The sequence below is a fragment of the Lissotriton helveticus genome, chromosome 3_1, assembly GCF_964261635.1.
Source record: "Lissotriton helveticus chromosome 3_1, aLisHel1.1, whole genome shotgun sequence".
Taxonomy (NCBI): domain Eukaryota; kingdom Metazoa; phylum Chordata; class Amphibia; order Caudata; family Salamandridae; genus Lissotriton; species Lissotriton helveticus.
In genome coordinates, this window is record NC_136061.1 from 1,919,491,984 (window position 1) to 1,919,514,171 (window position 22,188).

The window sequence follows — 22,188 nt, forward strand, 5'->3', positions numbered from 1 at the left end:
TCTAAAACATGAAATCTCGCCAGCGAGACTGCGCAAGCGCAGCCTACACAGGCCGAGACCTAAAAAGGGTAAGGATGCAAGCAGTGCAGAATTTTCTTCATGCGATTTCTCTTTGGGAAGATAAAACCTGGGTTTGGTCTAATCTTGGGGAGAATAAGGAGTCCATTTGGGTAATTTCTGCATGAATCAAGAACCAAGTTGACACTTCTTACATTTAAAAAGCTTCCATTACTCAACAAAATATGTTACACCACAGTGTTTAATTCGTAACATAATGTATGCCGGTGCCTAGAGTACTGCTCAAAAGACAATAGCCAGTGCTATTAATTGTCCCTGTGCCGAATGTCAAGGCTACGAGGTCCAGATCTACTTCAGGCCTCTAATCCACTGCCAGACATTCCCTGCCGCTTAATCTCACTCTTGCAGAATCTTGCTTTCCCCCTTGATTGTGATTTTGACGTCTTCTCTTCCTTGTTCTTTCACATTTGTGTCTTTTCCCATCTGTTGCGCTCAGGGAACGTCTGATAAGGAAAAATAAGTGCCGGGGGACCCAGAGGCCCCAAAAATGAGTGGTTGTGGACTCCACCGGCTCAAATTAGGCACTGTACACAGTTCTTGTAGAGCACAGCGTTTTCTAGTTAGCCTCTTGGCACTATTGAGAAGTTGTTGTTTGGCAGTATTTTGGCATGTCTGTCTCCGCGATGGGAGTAGTCCGAATGAGGCGGTCTTGTGTCTTTTTAACAAACCCAGGTGCACGTAAGATTGCCAAGCCCTGGAATGTGGCTAAATAGAAAGGAACCAATCAGAATAGGAGTGCGTTCTAAGTTTAAACCAAAATGAAAACTGTCAGCAAAGTGGAAAAATGTCTAAGGAAAAATAAAACGGAGAAAAAATAAACAATTCCACGGCCCTGAAGTAAAACCCTATCAGGAGGAAAGTTTGGCAACAGAATGATTAGCGTAGCTCTAAAACAAAGGCATACTGGTATTTAGAGTATTTAGTGAATTCCGCATTATTAACAGGTCTGGCAGAGAAACCCACTGTGTCAGTAGATAGTTACGCTGAAATTCAGACGAACTTCAGAGAAAAATCAGATTGAAAAACGCAGAAATCAATTCCAGAAACAGTGCTGGGAGAAAATAAGAAAGGTGCAGAGCTTAAAGACTGGTCTGTTTCAAGACACTGACAGAGAAAATGAATCCAGGGGCTCAAAGAAGGGCAAAACCATAAGGCAAAACAACAGCCCCTAGCTTCGACCCTTCTCCTTGAAACTCAACGTTGTAGCTTCTGTTACTGAGCTGAGCCGTTGAGTAATCTTAAGAGAAGTTGGAGTATGACTTGATTACTAAATTTCTTATGTAAAAAAATCTATGCACGGGCAAAGCTAACCATAGGTCCAGGGGTGGAGTCACCATTTCCATTAAAGCTAGCAGTAGCAATTTGGTGTGTTGCATAGCAGAAGCACCTAAATAGGTATTTTATTCTGCATGACCTGTAATACATTTTTCAGAAAGTGCTCTTTTGGTGACAATTGATAACGTGAGTGGACAGCTGGTGCAGAAAGAGCGTTTGGTATGGATCTCGTACAACCCATCAGCCTCATTCAACATCCTCGATTATAGAATATCCCTGGGAGCTTGGGTTGAATGGCTGGCTCTGAGGGCCCAGACTTTCCTATCGCAACGTGTTCACAGTAGACTTGAAATACTTTGATAGCAAAAGTATTTTTCTTCTTAGCAGATCACTTAGTAAATGATGTCACATCAGGGTGCTTGCTGCAGCTGCATTGCTGGGCAGGATGCTAAGCTTTGACACAGCATCTTCACCAGTTGCCTCAATTAGTTGAAAACCTCGTGCCTCGCTGTGAGGTATTGGATAAAAGAGGTCCAAAATACACCCCAAGAAGTAAACTGCTTTCCAGTGGGACATTGTTGGCTATTCACCTTTGATTTAAATGTGACTCACTGAAAATAAGAGCATTCGCTGTTCGCTGTATGAAAAACTGGTAACACAAAATCTGGGAGCTATTTCCTTTATTGGCCTATAAAAAAGAAGGCAAAAGTAGGATGATTATGATTTATTTTATCTAACGTATCACATCGAATTAAAAATGTTCACCAATTCTCTTTTAAATGGCTTTATAGTGAGATAGCTGTTTATTTATTTTTTTAGTAAAGTAATTGCCCCCATCTCCTAAGCATGCAGACAGTGCAAGATGGCACAAAGAGGAAAATAGAATGGAGCCAAAGGAGAAAATACATAACCTATTGGATGGAATGATATAACGGGAGACCTAAGGAGACAGGGTAGCGAAGGTGCGAGAGAGAGAGAGAGAGAGAGAAAGAAAATGGGAGACATGGTGAGAGGTAGGATATAACCAGTGCTTGAAATGGAAAAATAAAAGCACAGGTACTCTGTGGCAGAGTACCTGCTTGTTTCTGAGAAGTGCCGGTACTCTCCAATTAAAAGTATAGCATTTCTCTTGAGAAGTGCCGGTACTCTCCCTCCCAAAATAAACAAGCATTAGAAATGCAATCGGGCTCGGATTTATTTGAGTTTGAGCTAATGGCATTGTAAATGCCAATGTCTTTTTGCCATGTGTTATGGAGTGTGTGCATGTGGTGTGTAGTGGAAGTATCTTGGTTGAATTGTAATTTTACCAATAGTGGCATGCTGTGCTTTATATGAATATGTTTAAAAGTAAAGTGTACCATACTGCGATTGCTTGGTGGAAAAGTGCACTGCCGGCTGGAGGTGTGTGTGCCTGGTGGAAGGGTGCACTGACGGCTGGTGGGTGTGTGCTTGGTAAAAGCGTGCACAGATGGATGATGGTTGTTGGTGTTTGTGCATGGTGAAAGCATTCATTGACGGCTGGGGGTGTGTTGTTGTGTGTGTTGTTTTCTGTGTCCTGGTGAGTGTGTGGTGGTGAGTCTGTGGGGGTGAGCCTGGGGAGTGAGTGTGGTGGTGAGTGTGTTGTGTTGAGTGGTGACAAGTGTGTGGTGTTGAGAGACTGAGGTGTGTGGTTTGTGTGTGCGTTATGTGTGTGTGGTGTATGTGTGTGTGGTGTTTTCTGCACACTCACACACTGCCCCTACACATTCACACACTGCTCACCCGCACACTCCCAATGTCACCCTGCATAGTCACACACTGTTTACCCTGCACACTCATTCTGCACACTCACACAATGTGCACCCTGACACACTGTCTCTGCAGTCACTCTGCACTCACTGTCACTCTGCACTCACTGTCACTCTGCACTCACTGTCACTCACTGTCACTCTGCACTCACTGTCACTCTGCACTCACTGTCACTCTGCTGTCACTCTGCACTCACTGTCACTCTGCACTCACTGTCACTCTGCACTCACTGTCACTCTGCACTCACTCTGCACTCACTCTACAGTCACTCTGCACTCACTGTCACTCTGCACTCACTGTCACTCTGCACTCACTGTCACTCTGCACTCACTGTCACTCTGCACTCTACAGTCACTCTGCACTCACTGTCACTCTGCACTCTACAGTCACTCTGCACTCTACAGTCACTCTGCACTCTACTGTCACTCTGCACTCACTGTCACTCTGCACTCACTGTCACTCTGCACTCACTGTCACTCTGCACTCACTGTGCCGCACTCTTGAACAATTCGACACGCTATTGAAAACGCTCCCCTCCCTGCCCACTGATAAATGGACTCTCCCGACCTGGTCAGTCGTGCACGCACTGGGACGGGGCAGGCACGTGCACACTCACGCGAGCGCACGCAAAGGCACCTAAACGTAAAGGCACTAATGCCGTCTAATCTTCACAAAAAGGCATGGCACACATTGTAAACGAACACAATATGTTTTCTCGGTCCACTTTTGTCTTTACTGTGCAGCAAACGTGAATTAAAGCTGTAGAAAGTGTGCAGATGCAGCTATTTTAAAAGGATTTCTAAAGTCCAATTAAAAGTAAGAATAATCAGAGATTTTCGCGATCACCCAGGATGAACAGGCGAGCGAAGAGGACAAATACGACTCGGAGAGGTGGACGGAGAAAGCAGAGGGGACACAATTCACTAAAATGGCTTTAATCCAGTCGGAACTCAGATGGGCGCAGCGTTCAAGCCCTTGGGCATTCTTAGTGAAAGGAAAAACCAAATGAGACATCACTGCGGTCTGAACTCTGAAGATATTTGCAGAATGGGAACAGGGAATAAAGTCTCATAAACGGCGCGCGAGGGCATCTCATTTACACATTAGCAACCAGGCGCTAGATCGGGCAGGAATCTCAGGAGTACAGAGCAGTCAGTGCAGTGACACGGAAGGCCTCTGGGAAGCGTCTCGAAGGGGCGCCCCGTATATTCCCGAGATATTAACCCCCCTCCCAAGCTTGCGGTCTGTCTTGAATTGTATCAGCCTCACCTAAAGTTTAAGTCGCCGTTAAGGAAACTAGCAAAGACAATGCGCGTTTTTTTGTTTAGACAATCTTATAATGGCAAATTCACGTGGAAACAAACACCCTTTGAGCGCTTGAGAACTTTCCGAGGGCTCTCAAAGCAGTGACGTGGTGAACGCGGCCGCACTCCGTGCAGTCGACGAGCTGACAGGGCAGTTACTCTCGGTTAATGCTCTCGCACGGCCACCAAGCCCATCAAAACCCCGGAAATATAAAGGGAATGCGGGGCGCAAACAAGCCGGTCCCTGTGCTCTCATGTGTGCTCACTGAGAGCATTCTATATGTGCACAGAAGCGCCCTGCTCGCATGTGTGCATACAAGCATCACCCTCTGTGTGCAGTCAGAGCATTCTCGGCAGGGCAGTGCGTGGCACGGGCTCACGCGCGAGAAGACAGGGCCGGGGAGTCAGTAGGTAGATTATTGACGGATACACCAGAAGATGTCAATTCTAATGACTCATTTCCCTTTTGACCAAAACTGTGTGATCCTGGGCAAATCACGTCCAGCCCAATGCCTAGGTTGATTTATGAATTAAGAGCGGCTGGAAACATGTTTCCTTCATTGATCGGCGCTATTTTAAACAGCAGGAGCTAGATCATGTTTTAAAAGGTCTGCCCCTGCAGCGCTACATCTGGGGTACCTCACATGACCCAGCTGCAGACCAAGAAGAGGGCGACCTTTCAAGTTGGGGGAGGTGGGTGGGGGCCGTCTTAATACCTCTTCTCCCTAAAGAAGGGGCTCCCTGATCCTCGAGCAGCCCGTGTGAGCGTTTAATATCCTGCACTCTTCTTGTCTGTTCCGAAAGGGTAGTTTACCAATTGAGGGTGCCATACGTGTGAACCCCAATATTTAACTTCTCGTAATCTGGCTTCCGCCTTCCAGTTGACTTTTTCACAGTCTCCTGCCAATATCTACGACGTCCCCTGTGTGCACACAGGGGTGTGGTTGCAGGCGACGACCTCCGAGACTGTGTGGCACAGGCAGCCCCCGGGGTCTGTATGGAGCAAGCAGCCTCCCCAGAAACTGATGGGAGCAGGCAGCCTGCCCGGATACTGCATGGAGCAGGCAGCCTCCCAAGATACTGCATGGAGCAGGCAGCCGACCCAGTTACTGCATGGAGCAGGCAGCCTTCCCAGTTACTACATTGCGCAGGCAGCCTCCCCGGATACTGCACGGAGCAGGCAGCTCCCAGGGTCTGCTTTAAACAGGAGCCCCCTGGGTCCCCATGGGATAGACAGATTTCCTGGGTCTGACTAGAACTGACAGCACCCCCCCCCCCTTCCCCGGGGTCTGCATGGAACAGGCAGCGTCCCCTGTGTCTGCATTGAACAGGTACCCTGCCCGGGGTGTACATGAAGCAGGCACCCTCCCCGGGGTCTGCATGGAACAAGCACCTCCCCTGTGTCTGCATGGGACAGTCACATGCACCCTCATAGAGGTGTCCATGGAAAAGGCATCCTTCCCTGTGTCTGCGTGGAACGAACAGGCAGCTCCCCTGTGTATGCATGGAACAGTCAGTCTCTTCAGGTCTGTTATCAGCCTCCCCAGGGTCTGCATGGAACAGGCAGCCCCCGAGGGGTGAATGGCACTCTCCCCGGGGTATGCACGGAATAGGCAGCGTGTGAATGAAGCAGGCAGCCTCCACGAGGTGTGCATGGAACAGGCTGCTCCCCTGTGTATGCATGAAGCAGGCAGACTTCCCGAGGTGTGCATGGAGCAGGCAGACTTCCCGAGGTGTGCATGGAGCAGGCAGCCTCCCCGGGGTGTGAATGGAGCAGGCAGCCTCCCCGGGGTGTGCGTGGAGCAGGCAGCCTCCCCGAGGTGTGCATGAAGCAGGCAGCCTTCCCGAGGTGTGCATGGAGCAGGCAGCCTCCCCGGGGTGTGCATGGAGCAGGCAGCCTTCCCGAGGTGTGCATGGAGCAGGCAGCCTCCCCGGGGTGTGCATGGAGCAGGCAGCCTCCCCGGGGTGTGAATGGAGCAGGCAGCCCTCCCGAGGTGTGCATGGAGCAGGCAGCCTTCTCGAGGTGTGCATGGAGCAGGCAGCCTTCCAGGGCTTGCAGGCACCAGACCGTGAGCTGTTTGATAGAAGACTCGCAAGTACGAATAGGCATTTCCTTTCCTGTGTGCACATAGAAAGTTATCGAACTGACCCGGGCAGCGTCGTGTATGCACGAGTGTATGTTTGCACACCGGCCCCTTCCATGTGCGCAGGCATTACATTATTGGGTTCAAGCACCCCGCCCGCACCCCAGTCTACCAAGAGGCAATCGATTCGATCTGCTTGGATATGATCTGCTTTTTGTCCTCATAGTGCCTTAGAACAGCGCCTAGAGGCGGGTGGATCTACTGTCTGCACTAAAGCAAACATTCCCACACCCACACGTGTGGATTTAGGGAACCGGTCTCCCACCTGTACCCAACACAGTTAACTCAGTGTGCACACAATCAGCATCGGCTGAGCTCCCACCTGTGCTCTGTGCACAAACCTTCACAGAGATCGATGTGCACACATCCGCACACCCCTACGCCCCGTCATCAGCGTTATAAAAAGACACATCCGTCTATGTGCACATAGGTCCCATCCCTTTCATCTGTACTCAGGCAACACGTGCACCTCAAATACCAGCCGGCAATACCTCCGTGGACACGTGCACCACCTTGTGCACACGCAGAGTGACTGCTGTGTTCAAACATGTCACTTCTGGTATGCACACAAGCGGATCTTAAGCCATTCTCCAGAGACACATGCAACAACATCTATGTGCACAAAACTACAGGATTTCTTGAGCGCGCATCCAGGCACCACCAGCCATACTACACCGTCAGAGATCACCGTTGTGTGTAAACTTGTAGCACCATCTGTCCCATAACAAAAACGGCACCCTCACCCACGTGTGCGTACCAGCATCGAATGTGTTTAAAACCAGTATCTTCTGTGCACACAGACATAGAGTACACAGTAGTAGAACTTGGAGAGCACACAACTGCAGTACATCAATGTGTGCATACACAACGTTCCGTGTACAAACTACCAGATTTCTGTTTGTACACAACTAGTATTCCTAAAGGTGCACAGTATCTTTGCATGAGCCCCACGTGTGCACATTGAGTATCCTCCGTGATCATACAACCACAGCATCCCCTGTGCACCTGTGTGCACACTAGTATTCTCAGCTCCTGTGCGGGTGTGTGCACACAGACAGCATCCTCCATGCGCTCTCTATCACAGCATCCTCTGCGCGCTCCCTAGTGCAGCGCTGCTGAATGGTGAACGCGCCCGGCCATCTGGATTCACTTACGGAGGCACCCTGACAGCTCCTAATTATAATTAATGTACTTCTTTGCGCGAGCACGAACGAAAAATGCCCAAAATGGCGGAACAAAACTACATTTACCCTATCACTTCAAGCCTATTAAAACGACAACACTACGAAGACGAATCACTGGCCAGATGACAGAACACACTAAAGAATGTGTGGAATTTTTCTCGCCAAAGCCCTAGGAGATACTTCTTTTTTCTCTTCTTTAACATTAGGATCTCGAAACTCCTCCCACTTTCAGTGGGGAGGAGTCCGAGCCCTAAAAAGTGCCAGTACTCCGTACCGGACAGTACAGGCCCATTTAAAGCACTGGATATAACGCAGTTTGCTAAATTTTGTAAAATGTAATTGATCATCTTTCAGCTGTTAGTTGCTGTTTTCATGCATTACAGAGATTCGTTTTTTCCAGGTGGTGCTAGTATGCCTTCATGATTCTCTAAAGGACTCACTCGTCCCTCTTGTCATCAGAATGTTTTCGACACCATTATTGTAAAATAGCGTTTACATCACAGACAATATTCTCAAAGCACCAGCTGTTTCAGGTGGGTGCTCTGAATTTAAAAGGAACCCAGTCGAGTTGCATCTTTTATATGATCCGATAATTTGAGTGAGACATTGAGATACATGGACAGAGTGTGTCTACCCTGGGGGGGGTGGAGTGAGAGAGAGAGAGAGAGAGAGAGAGAGAGAGAGAGAGAGAGAGAGAGAACGATAACTAAATATCCAGAGACAACACATTAAAACGTAACGGATGTAGAATGACATCCCTCAAGGTTTCTAGAGAGACATCCCTAAATACTATATAGATAACAAGATGTAGAGAGACGTCCCTAGACAGTGAGATATGGAGAGAAATACAGAAAACAGAAAGGAGGCTCTGAAACTATTCATAAAGAAATTGAGATTATAGCAATAAGTAAGAAGAGCAGATAGAAAGCTAAAGGACACAGTGAAATATATAGGTAGAAGATATGATTCATGTTAGGAGAGTCACGGTCCGTACCGCCGATTTTGACTTGGTGACTGCCACACTCCGGACAGTGCAGTAGAGTGAATTCTTCAGCCTGGTGCATGGAGTAGTCTGTACTGGAAATTACTATTCTGTTGCCAGGTAACCAGCTGGTGACGTCATCCATTAGATTCAGGACGATGCCTTCTGAGGCTTCCACTTTAAATCCAATTTGGGGGGCACCTGAAAAGAAGTACTGGGTTATCAACAGCTGACAAGTAGACATACTGGACATGTGTGCATGGGAGGGCTCCTTTGCATAAGAACTGTGCATGGGGCCTGTGCCAAGGAGTTCTGTATCGAGTTATGCATAAGAAGTGTGAATGGCACTTGTGCATGTGGTCTGTAGTTAGGCTGAGTGCATGGTTTCAGTTCAAGGGACTATGAATGGTTACTGTGAATAAGAGTCATGCATGGAATCCGTACATGCGAGCTTTTCATGGAACGGTACATCACAGTAGTGTGTGAAGGAACTGAGGAGGTTTAACCTGTGTGTTGAACCTACGTGTAAGCACATGGATGGCAGTCACGCACCACAAGCATGAATATTCACAATGCAATAGACCTGTAAAAATGATCTGAGTGTATGCCCTAGGGACACACCAATCCTTTATGTGGTACATGTGAGAATGTTCTGTCTACTAACTCATCCCTGTGAATTGGACCAGATTGTGCCCAGAGACATGTGCGAGTGAATTGCAGAGTGTCCCCAGAGACAAGTGTGACAGCACTCATAAGTGAGTGCGCATAAACTCACACAGGTCTCATGAATAATGACTCAAACATGCATATGACCTGCTTACGAATTACAGTTGTATTTGCATTAGATGTGTGTACATGAAAGTCGGGTTTATACTTAGGACTTGTCCATTCTATCGTTATGGGGTGGAGCTAATACTCCAAGGGGTCTCAACGAAGAAGGTCGTACCTAACCTTAGAGGGAGTTAACATCACATTGCCTTATGAGTGACCCGTGAGGTCAAGGTCCCAACCTTCCCTGATGGAGGGTGGTCCTGGTTCTCTTCATGAGGTGTCAACTGCTGTGAGGGGCACATTGTCGATTATGAGGAGACTAAATCTGAAGCTAGCCCCTCACCTTTGCTCCAGCCACTGTAGGCAGTGACAGTGAACCGAAGCCCCTCAAGGGTCTCAAACTCCCTAGCTGCCATGGCCAGGCCGGTGGTCCCATTCACTTCATACTGCCTCTTGTCTTCTGTGGTTGAGAAGGTGCCACCTCCAAGCACCGTCACCAGAGCCCATGGCTGCCTGGGAAGACAAAGGAGAGGGTGAGATAAAAGGTGAGGCAGATGGTCAGGCAGAGGAAGAGCTTGGGACAGAGAGGCAGCAGAGGGTGCTGCACAGAGGGACAAAAGATGAGCCGATGGGCAAAGAGGCAGCAAAAGGGTGAGGCAAAGGCTGTGAGCAAGGGTAAAGAACATGGGAAGGGTACAGAGGCAGCAAAAGGGCATGGTGAAGGGTGCTTGAGAAACATAGGACATGCTGAGGGGTAGAGAGGCTGCAGAGGGGCCAGGATGAGGGTAGACGGAGCAATGTGATGAGGAGCAGAGAGGCAGCAAAGGGGCAAGGCTGAGAGTGCCTGGAGGAAAAGAGGATGAACTGAGGGTCAGAGACACAGTAAGGGGCAAGGCAGAGGGTGCGAGGAGAGTAAAAGGATGAGGTGGGAGGCAACAAAGGTGCACTGATCTCAGAAATTAGAAAGAAAGAAAATCTCCTTGAGGTGAACACAGACAACACCACCCCAACACTTGACCGAAACGCCATAGAAAGAGATGAAAACAATCTTCCACCACTACATACTTTCAATACCATCTAAGAAAAAGATTCCCTCAACATTATCACCACAAGCAGACCATCAGGATCCCCTTCAGTCCTACCATCTCAAACAATTGTTAAAGACATCATTCTCACCAACCTGTGCAGTGAAGGTTGCTAGAAGCTAAGTGTCTGGAGTTAAGTTAATTTCCACCAAAGCTACAAATCTCCTACATTAGACCACTACTCAAAAAGATAACCCTTGAGACATGATCCAACAAACTACAGGCCTATATCAAATAGCCCATTCTTAGCAAAAATATTTGAAAAAGCAGTATTTTCTTAACTTCCAAAATTTACATCAGAAAACGACTTGACACCAGACCAACAGTCAGGCTTAAAACCAGGCAGAGACACAGAGAAAGCCATCATATTCATTTGGGATGACCTAAAACTCACTCTGGACAAGAACAGAGTGACAGCCCTACTGCTTCTGGATTTATCAGCTGCATATGACACTGCCCACCATTATATGTTACTAAAACGACTCCATCATCTCAGAATTTGTGAAAATGCTCTAAAATGTGTTGATCTTACCTCAGAGACAGACAAAGTATGTTCTTCCCACCACCTTTCCCAGGATCTCCTTACGCCCTGTGGCATCCCATATGGACCCATCATGTCACCTCAGTTATTCAACATCTAACTAGCCCTATTAAAACCTCACCTGTTATAAATATGCATATGGCACACAAATCATTCTAAAAATGGATGGCTTCAGGGACCTCTACAATTCAAAACTTGACGACTGCCTTCACCCCATAAACACACGAATGATGGGTAAACACATAAAGCTCAATACTGCAAAGACAGAGATCACAACTTGTGAACTATGGCAAAAATACCAGCCTACCACCACATGACCGAAGGAACTCCAGGTCCCGAAACAACATCCACATAAATCAGAAAGTCAGAGGAAACCATGGAATCAGACCTATCCCTGATATGTCATCAACAATGTCACAAAGAATGCCTTCTTTACAATGACAACATACCTTGGATACCAATAAAAACTACAAACTACAGTCACAATCATAATCTCCAAGCTTGACTACGCCAACACACTTTACCTTCGCACACCCAGATTCACTATTGGCAAAATATCATTTCTCGAACATGCTACCAAAAAACTCCTTCACTGCCTTCCTGTAGTACAATGAAAGATGCTCCAACCTAGGTGGATTTTCCGTGTAGGTTTATTGAGTAGCAGGATACATAATAGAATGAGTTATCCTCAAGTCAGAGAGTAATCATGAAGGTAAGCAAGATCCCACCAGAGCAACTTCCCTGCTGCTGATCCCTGAGTGCTGCTCAGCCACTCCACCAACTGATTCATGCACGCAAACATTCCAAACACCAACATTCTATCAAGCAGTCATTCTGGCTGAGCAGCGGGATACCACACTTCCCCTTAAGAGAACACAATACTCTAGTCCTACACTTACTACACTGGCTGCCTACAGCTAGAAGGGCAATATTCAAGGCACCCTGCACTGTCTACAAAGCCTTCCAGTAAAAGGACTGCTATATCTACAAGCTAAATTCGAGCAATACAAACAAAACAGAATACTGTGCTCCAGGCTTGCAACACGGATCATCATACCACCTTGCTATATGTTATTTATGGGAAGCGCTGCTTTCTCATTACAAGCAGCTAAGCTCTGGAACTGGATACCAGTTAAGACTTGAATCATTTGGGAGTATATATATTTTAGAAGACAGTTGAAACAGTTGAAGGAATAGGTATTTCCAAGATAAATCATCCCACCACCCTGGGGTTGAACCTAGAAAGATAATCACACTTTCAAGTACAATTTACAGTTTACAGCACACACATATGGAACAACCCAGCCAGCACACTACTTTCTATATCGAAATAAGCTTAGAAGGGTTGGCCTATGGTTAGCCTGAGTTTCATATAGTAATGTCAACTCTTGTATAACCCTTCTGCCATACACTAATACCATAACACTCAGGGATCAGCAGACAACTGTAGCTTAATACTCTTACACTTATTGAAAGGCATGTCTGCTGTGGGTCTCATCCATGGCTCAGTACTGTTCCAGCCAGTAAACCAGCCATCAACAACTGAACAGGCATGAAATATTTGAGAAGATATGTCCCATACTGCTAGCCTATCAGAGGACTCTACTCTACTCCTCCACTGTAGATCCCAAATGGCTACACACTATGACCGCTCATTTACAGTTCACAATGACATTCAGATATGGAATTATAGCAACAACGTCCATCCTAGCAGATTGTCCCACCATTATCTCCCCAATCTTTCTGCTCAGGACCAAAAAGTTTAAACAAAATATCAGTTTGGACAACGCAGTTTAGTAACTAGCTAAGTAGACTATGATCATTAGAAATACCAATCATTAGAAATCTCAAAGCTGCCGGCTTACTGAAAACCACAAATTGCAAGTCTGTCTCTCATACTTCTTCATCCATTTATCTGCTAAGTGCTGCATCGCATATCACAATAACCACACCATGGTGGTCATCGCAGATGACATGGAAATACTTCCCAAACAGGAAACAAAAAAGAAAGGCAACACCCTTCCAACCACACATTGCATTGCCAACTGCCCATGTAGGCAAGTGCTTCAGTGCCTCATATATTGTTAATAAGCCCTATTTCAATACTGCAATTCTATACAATGCAATGCAATAGAAGCCACAGGTTGTGGGCAGGGGATGAGTGGAGAGGCAGAGGATGGATAGAGGGGCACAGAGCATGGTGAGAACAGAGTATGAGCGAAGGGGTAGAGCCGTCATGCAGTGGTGTGTGCGTAAATCGGTAGTGAAGTGGCAAGGCAGAGGTTGACCAGAGGGGTAAACGATGAGAGAAGTGCGGGGTTTTGTAAGGTAGGTCCGAAGCCAGAAAAATGTGAACAGAGGGGTGCGGCAGGATGTGAATAAGGAAACCAGTGCAGAGGATGACAGAAGGTGAATGGCATATGTTTAGTGGTAGGGATGTCAGAAAGAGGAGTGGCCGGGCACAGGGTACTCAAAGATTCTTGGGTGACTATAAAGATGCAGAGTGAGCAAACATCAAGGGAAAAGGTTAGTGCGGGCAAGCAGGAAGTGGGGAAAGTGGGAGCGGTTTGTGGCTGGTACTCAACTCATGCCCCCTGGTGTCATACTGGAGTTCATCTACTCATGTCAGTGTTTGGGGTAAGCCTGAGATGTGTTTGCACCTTGTCGTCTTGCTGGCTGGCATCAGTCTGAATGGCCAGGGATTCTAGTAGCCTGGAATCAGACCAAGTATTAGACCAAGTGCGCATGGCTGTCACAGTGCCTGAGGAAAGCTGGGATGTCAGATGAAAGCAAAGAGCTGGAGAAAAGTGTTGGCCATTGTTAGTGTGCTTGCTAATGCCTGTGTGGCTGACATTAGAATTGCTTCAAGTCAGTCTCTTTGCTTTCGCTCCTCATTGCTGCGATCATTCTGGGTGTGTCTGTCTGCCATTGCCCTTGTTGTTCCCTGTGGCCTCTGCCTGTGGTAGAGCTCGAGCCCCTCCTGCCTCTGCGAAAGGAGCAAGCAAAACACTTTCTCCATGGCGCTCCGAATACACCGGTCACCATTATCACCATCATTATGGGCAACACGTACAATAGCCTAGGCTGCGGCACATGCTACCTGTTGCATTCAATAATACGCTGATCCAAATGTGAAGAACGGGTCATTTATTAGATGCACAGAAGACACTGCCTAGGTGATCCCTCTACAGTCAGCAGACAAGTCAGGAGTGCACCTATGCCATTAAGCATTACAACGCTAGAACTTAGGTATTAGAATTTGTCCCTTAAAGAGATAAGCTCTCAAGTGGGCGAATTTTATTGAAGCCCACGATATCCTTATTTTTCAAGAAACATGGGCACCAGATCCAATCTTTCACATGGGCTATCTCAACTTTTTTAAACCTGCAATTCGGGGACCAAAAGGTAGAGCCTCAGGAGGCCTAACAATTTGGGTGAGGCAGTCACTTAGTTACAAAATCTCTGAGGTGGTTGCGCAAAATTCTGACATCCTAGGGATTCGGCTTGCGAGGAAAGATAAGCAGGAAATCTTTATTGTCAACATATATGCACGTGGCCTGCCATGTGGTCGGTCGCCTGCTATTATTGACGATTTAGACTCATTTTTTAACTCCATTTGGTCAGATAAATTTCTGATAGTGGCCGGGGACTTCAACTGTACCTTCGAACCCTACCTGTGTGAGGGCGATGACATCCACACCGAAGAAGAAGCCCTTTGGAATGTCCCACACCTGGTACTAAACCCTATCAAGAGGGGGACAGAGGCTGTCATCCAGTGGTTGGGAATATGTTTTGAGTGGGGGCTAAGAGCCGTAAATGGCCGCTCTCATTCTGACAAAATGGGCTGCCCAACCTTTGATAATGGCACTTGCTCTAGCCGTATTGATTATATATTATTAAAAATAGAGTCTGGTCCCTACTGGACGATATGGCAGTCATAGTGCGCCCAGAAAGCGACCACAATCCCTTGGTCCTAAGTTTAAAACTGGAAGTAAATATTGGGTGTTGTAGAAGCACCAGGTATGTGACAGCTGACGCCTTCCTAAGTAATGATAGACGAAGGGTCCATTGGAGTAAGGTCATCGATGACCATGTAGCCCTTGAAAGCATAACTAAGGAGGTATCAACGTTCCGGGCTGTGATAGAGGCACAGATTAATTTCCGAGGGCAGCATGATTATACGATAGAGCTTCATGAGCAGCTTTTTGTAAAATTGAAAGCTTTCCTTACAAAACCACCCAAATCCGGGACAGTCTTAGTGCCACCACGGGGGAAAAAATGGTACAATAAATCATGCCGCTCGGCTTATAGCTCACTGGTCAATGCAATTAAATCAAGGGTGGCAATGAACTTCAGGCAGGCCAGGGTAGTCTATAAGAAAGCCCAAAGGGATGCTAAAAGAGCCTGGGATGACAGATGCTGGCAGGATCTTTACGAAGCGAGTATGTCATCTAACCAGATCAAGTTTTGGCAGGTGGTGAGATCGTGTGGAAACTTGGATTCGCAAACTCCGGCGAATCATGTCGCAGTTGAAAAATGGGTGGAGTATTTTGCACCTCAGTTTAGGGCCATAGAACCAGCTGAAGAATGGGGTTTTAGCTCCTAGGCCCTCTTTGGTAAGCACACCCCTAGTGTTTGTGAGCAGGGACACAGAGCATGCTTTGGGACTGGTCCAGGCTGGTAAAGCCCCGGGCATTGACTGTATCCCTGCAGATTTATTCAAATCCGACCTGGAGAACTGGGTCCCTTATATCACGACACTAGCTAACGCCATTGCAAATGGGGCCAGGATCCTGGACTCCTGGAAAGGGGCCGAAATCCTGCCAATTTTTAAGAAGGGGGATCGTTCCGCCCCAGGGAACTACCGCCCTATAAGCCTAATAGACACTATTCAGAAAGTGGTATCCAGAATGTTATTGGCTAAAATCCATGATTGGGTCGATAATGAGAATATCCTATCGCCTATGCAAGCAGGTTTTAGAACCAGCGTTAGTACAATTGATCAAGTGCTTAGATTTCTTTTAATCTATTGGAAGGTGGTGCACTTGGGCAGAGGTACCATTTACGCTGCTTTTGTGGACCTTAAGTCCGCATTTGATCTTGTTCATCGAGAAAAGTTATGGGCGGTCTGAGGTAAAATGGGAATGCCTAATGAGCTCCTGAACCTAGTAATACGTTTACACGAGGATAACTTCGCCAGGGTTAGATGGGGTAAGCAGGGCCAGGTAACTGAAAGTTTTCCAGTTAGCCGAGGAGTTAGGCAAGGATGCGTACTTGCTCCCACCCTATTCCTCCTTTTTATCAACCAGGTTACCCAGTACTTTGCAGATTTTCCAACTGACGCACCCAAATTAGGTGGTAAAAAGTTTCAACTCCGTATTTTCTCAGACGACACTCTTATTATCTCGAAAACCCGAAAGGGTCTGCAATCTGCGATAAATAAGTTTGAGGTCTTTTGTAAACGTAACAACCTACAGGTAAACGTATGCAAAACTAAATTTATGGTTCTAACCAAAAATAAGCCACTAAAGAGTAACGCTTGTATGAATGGCACCGCCTTAGAACAGGTAGAGGTAATGACTTACCTCGGAGTCGTATTAGACTATAGGACTAGATGGAAACCACAACTTGATGCCATTTGTCTAAAATTTGCTAGATTAACCGGTTGTCTTACTAAAGAGCAAAGATTGTCACAAATTAAAAGGATAGCGCCAGTGCTTAAAATATATGAGGCTAAAATTAGCTCTGCTATTTTGTATGGCGCGGATCTCTGGGGCTTCTCCGACCTTTCCCAACTGGCAAAGATCCAAAATAAATTTCTACGTAATCTGGTGGGCCTTCCGCAATCGACCCCGTTGAAACCCTTAATGCTTGATCTGGGTCAACGGTCGATTATAGATGTAGCCCGGTACAGGATGTTGGGTTTGTGGAGGAGAATTTGGACCACACCGGAACTAGCTATCTTTGCAAATGAAATTTTAGAAATAAGATCTATTCCGGGATCTAGCAACCTTCCATGGTTCAGAGCTGTTAAGTCCATGCTGGTAAATATGGGTCTCAGTTTGTTATGGACGGCGCCTGAATGTAATGTCTTTCCACCGAAGAAACTATTTAAAGAACTTTACTGGGCCTCCATTAAAATCCAAATTGTTGCACAATCAGACTCTTCCACTCTAACTGGCAGGTTCCTGGCACATAAACTAGACCTCCATCTAGAGGAATACTGGGATACCATCACCAGGAGTATTGATAGAAAACTCTTCCATCAATTTAGAGTAGGTACCCTTCCGGTTAGGAGTTTTACTAGCTCTTGGCGTGATCATTCATCTGAGTATTGCCCGTGGTGCAGGGATAAACCAGAATCAATAGGTCACATCTTTTTTGCTTGTCCAGCATACCTTGCACCACGGAGAAAATGGCTAAAGCCAATCTGTTCTAGGCTTAGAACTAGGGTGAGCTCAGAAGCTTTATGGCTACTAAAAACCAACACTACAGCGATTGTAATTATTGCGGTGGCAAAGTTTCTGGGCTGGTCATGGCTCATTAGATCAAGGTACCCATCTAGGAGCTGAGTATATTTTATCTATATCTAACTTTTTAGCATAGTTAATACGTCTGAACCTGTATATTTAATTATGTCTTAAATCTAGCACGTTACCTCGTGTTACTGTAGTGTGCAGTTTATTTATTTATAATGCAAATTATCTGGGGTATCAAGTTTTTATCATTGTTAATTTTGCTAAAGTATACTGTAATTTTATGTACTCCTTTTATATTGTATTATGGACGGTTTCACTTGTTGTCTTTTATGATGAAATATTTTGAATAAAGACGTATGAACTGAACTGATAAGCTCTCAAATAAATACAACACTAGCCTTGGCTGCCTGCTAACAACCACAGTCCCTGGGGTCCGGGAAACACCGCTGCCTATGGTGGAGCTCATGCCCCTCCTTCCTCTGTTGACAGGACCCAGCCCGGCACCTTCTCTGTGATGTTCCGAGCACACCCATAGCCATCATTACGGTCATTACTCGCAGTAGCCCTGGCACCTGGCTTGTTCAGACGCGCAGCCTTCACTTCAGCCAACATGCCTGGGATTCGGGTGCCACCGCTGCCTGTGGTGGAGCCCGGGCCCCTCCTGACTCTCTCGGCCGAGCCCAGCCCGGCACTCCCCCGTTGAATCTCCGAACACACCCATCACCGTCGTTAAAATATTCAGTACTAATCTTCGCTTCCCTTCATACTTCTTTCCGTCTATGGCAATAAAGTATTTATTGCTCAAAACCTCTGTACCATTGTTTGGTGTCCACAAGGGGCAAAGCGACGCCTTGCCTCTGTTAAAGCGATGAAAACTCGAGTAAGTTAATAAATGAATGAATTCGTTTTATTATTCCAGTAAATTTCAGCTCCACGCACGCAGACGATGGCAGCTGCTCTGGTCTCTCACCTCCAACTGCCTTCTCATAGAACTCGGAGGACGTCACAGCCGCGAGATTCACGAGGCAACAGCCACGCGCACGTGGCACGAGACTGCGACAGAATAGTCTCAGCTGAGTGTCTGAAACCATGGGCTATTAGGACGGAAGACAGTTGAAATGGGATTTTATTGTCTTCCCGCTCACAGCACACACACCTGGGCAATGCACGAAGTGACGTGCCCTTCATACATGCAGTTAAACTGGGATTGAAAGTGAAAAAATAGACATTGACTGGGCAGCCGAGAAGGATAAAACAGGCAAGGATGACAGCGAGTCTGTTGAACAGAGGAATGGCCAGGCACGCCCTACAGTTAAAATAAGTACGGTGACCACTTTTTCTTCAAATCCACTCCAGGTTAAAAAAAATGTAGGTAGACAGGCAGCCGCTGGCCAGTAAACCCCAGACATTAATCTCATCACTGAGTCACTAGCTGCCACCAGAGTTCATCCATGAGTTTTTTTTGTTTCGATGGCATCTTGGACTGAAGAATCATTTTTTTGGTTAAACCGAATTGGACAAGAGTCCAAATCTTGTCCAGGGCTTCTCTGTCTACCATGTGACTTGGTTTATATAAAGCAACAATCTCCTCTGCTGGGAAAGAGAGATAAGTTGAGACCTAAATCTGGCACACAAGTCTATTTGGTGCTGTTCGTTGAAGTTGTCATTTTCTGCTTTTTACCATGAAAGTTATCATCAAGGTGCCATCAGACAGTATTCTTGACTGGTTTGGCTACTATAAGTTGACTCCCTACTTTGTGATATTTGTCCCAGTAGTGGTGCAGATTTTACACATTACCCCAAGAGAGATCTGCCCCCGAGCTCCCTGTTAGAATCTAGGGAATCTTCCATGTTATCACCCTTCCTTTGCACTGTGCATGTAATAAAGTAGTTGGCCCGTGGAGATGGCCCTCTTCCTCCTGAAACTAAAACCAATATCCTGTACGTCCAAGCTCTGAATTCTTAAGAGATATCAGACTTAAGGTTAAAATAAATATAAGTGACAGCTCAAACCAGTTTTTCCCAGATTGCTAAATTAGAGGGCTTGCAAAAACGTTCTCTATTCTGCATATTTGGCTATCAAATTTGTAAATCAAGCTCTTGTGCTGATTAGAGACGCACCTAAAACTAGGAAAGCACTGATAGTTTGGGCGAGTAAGTTGAGAAGTTACTTCTTTACACAACTATCTGAACCTACCCTTTGATCCCTGGGTAGTACTACTGCATGCTGCCCAATCACGCTCTCTTTCTGGAGTGTTGCAAGCCCCTCCAATAAAAAGCTTCATAGAATCTGGGTGTCTTAAGCATCGGGGGTTAGGAAGTGAGAGGGTGCATTTTATCCCTTTGTGACTACGGGCAGCTCCATAACTCGGCTTTCTTTTCACCCAGTAGAGGCCTGATGCAGGGCCGGGCCTTCCTGAAACTGCAAGCCACTGCTGTCCAGCTCAATCATCTTCTCTTGCCTTTCCTACACTAGACCCACAGGGGCAGATCCTGCATACTGAAAAATGCTAAATGTGGTTCTGCAACGGCAATTTATATTGTTTTCTTTTGCTGTTCAGAATTAAAGTTTGGGCAAGAATGTAAGTAATTTTATTAGGTGGTCTGCCAGGAAAGTAGTGATGGCAAACAGCATGGCCTTGAGGGAGGTGCATACGTCTAAAGCATCTATGCACAGCTTTTTTTTGTTTAGCTTGGTAGGGCGCAAGAGGGCATGACTTGGCTGTCTTCTTTTTGTCCCCTATGTTTAACTGGGAGGAAAGCTGCTCCTGAATCGTTACTTTCAGCATTTTGGCCCTGTTAGTAATTCGTTTATGCGGCCTCCTATGTAGTTTGTTACAGTAATTGCTTACTTTGGGGTTTCTCGTTTCTGTCCCCAGATTTTCGTTCTGTTCAGCTGATCTTAGTGTGTAGTTTCTCAAGCTCTATTTCTGTTTTCTACTGAGGCATTTGATGTACTGAACATCAGGGCAGCAGGTGCAGTCGTAGCGGCATAGGCAGCAGGCCTTTCCAATTCTAATGCTGTAAGATGTTCATAAGCATAACTGCATGTATCTTAAGTCACATCAGTATTTTCCAAATACATTGCACTGGATAAGCATGAAATTCTACCACGTTTGCTTCCCACCCAGTGCAAATCATACCTATTGTGCTCGATTGTTGAGTATGCTATACATGAGATATAAATCAGCAGAAATAGGAGTGGATACATCTCCGTGGGTTACCGATGCAGCAACTCTGATCCTCATGTAAAGCGCTCTGATACCTCCGGGTCTAGCCAGCGCTATATAACACTCAAATAAATAAATAACTAAATACTGTCACCTTTGTGGAACAAATCCTGCAGAAAAATAATAGTTCAACAGCGCTCAGGAAATGATTTCCTTTTAAAGAGAGAATCAATATAGCTATGTTCTTAGCTATGGAAAGATAAGTAAGGTATGTTTGGCCCACCTTGTAGCATGAGCCAAACAGGATTTGTTTGTTAGATAGATCAAAAACTGAAACAGCATGACCAAAAGACTTTCCTTCTACAAAATAAAATCATCCCAAGCACAACACAAGCACCATAAAGAGCCTTGAAATTATTTGTTTGAGTCTTAAACTCAGCATCCTTACAGTTCAAGTATAATCAGTCAGTTTCTCTTGATCCTTCAAGCGTTAACTGGTTATTTATAAATTCCAGTTTTAGGGTAGCCTACACTGTGAACAACCTTCTCGTCATCTCAGACTTTAATATTGATCAAATTAAGGATGTATGACATTACAACGCACACTTTTACAACGCATACCTTTACAACTCATTTTTTACAACGCAACATCCATTACAACGCATTCCATTACAACGCATGCCATTACAACGAAATTTAAAAAACTACATTTACAACGCATTCCATTACAACGCATAATACCTTTACAACGCATACCATTACAACGCATAACATTACATTGCATTTTTTGGTAAGTATTGGATAGTGTAGGGGTAAAATTACTATTCTAACTCCAGGGGGTGCAACAGTAGGGTAAGTGTTGGATAGTGTAGGGGTAAAAATTACTATTCTAACTCCAGGGGGGTGCAACAGTAGGGTAAGTGTTGGATAGTGTAGGGGTAAAATTACTATTCTAACTCTAGGGGGTGCAACAGTAGGGTAAGTGTTGGATGGTAATGTTATGCGTTGTAATGGTATGCGTTGTAATGACTGAGTTGTAATGACATGCGTTGTAGTGGTGTGCGTTGTAGTGTCATGCGTTGTAAGGGTTGCGTTGTAAATGCATGCGTTGTAATGGATGTTGCGTTGTAAAAGTTTTGTTGTAATGGTAGTGCGTTGTAAAAGTTGCGTTGTAAAGGTTGTTTCCCTCAAATTACTATAAAAATGATGCAGCTAGTTAAAGCTGCTGTACTAACACTTGCTGTAACCTTGTAGAGGACCACAGCATTGTAAGAAAGGAGGGGTTGCTATGGCCTTCAACACTTCTATAATTATGAAGCTGTGTGAAGCAACACCCTTCACACAGTTTAAACATCTTGCTACTCAAGTATGTTTGAGCCCAGCAGAC

At 45.9% G+C, this 22,188-nt stretch overlaps 1 protein-coding gene across 1 annotated transcript in view; it reads right to left on the reverse strand.

The window, feature by feature from the left end:
- The window catches only part of LOC144823963 (cell surface hyaluronidase-like), a 582,809-nt gene that overhangs the window by 304,880 nt on the left and 255,741 nt on the right, over positions 1–22,188 (reverse strand). Inside the window, exons 6-7 of the mRNA XM_078682928.1 lie at positions 9,870–10,039; positions 8,768–8,956 (exon numbers count right to left, since the gene is read on the reverse strand). Coding sequence (XP_078539054.1) covers positions 8,768–8,956; positions 9,870–10,039 — 359 coding nt within the window. The remainder of the gene's footprint in view (positions 1–8,767; positions 8,957–9,869; positions 10,040–22,188) is intronic.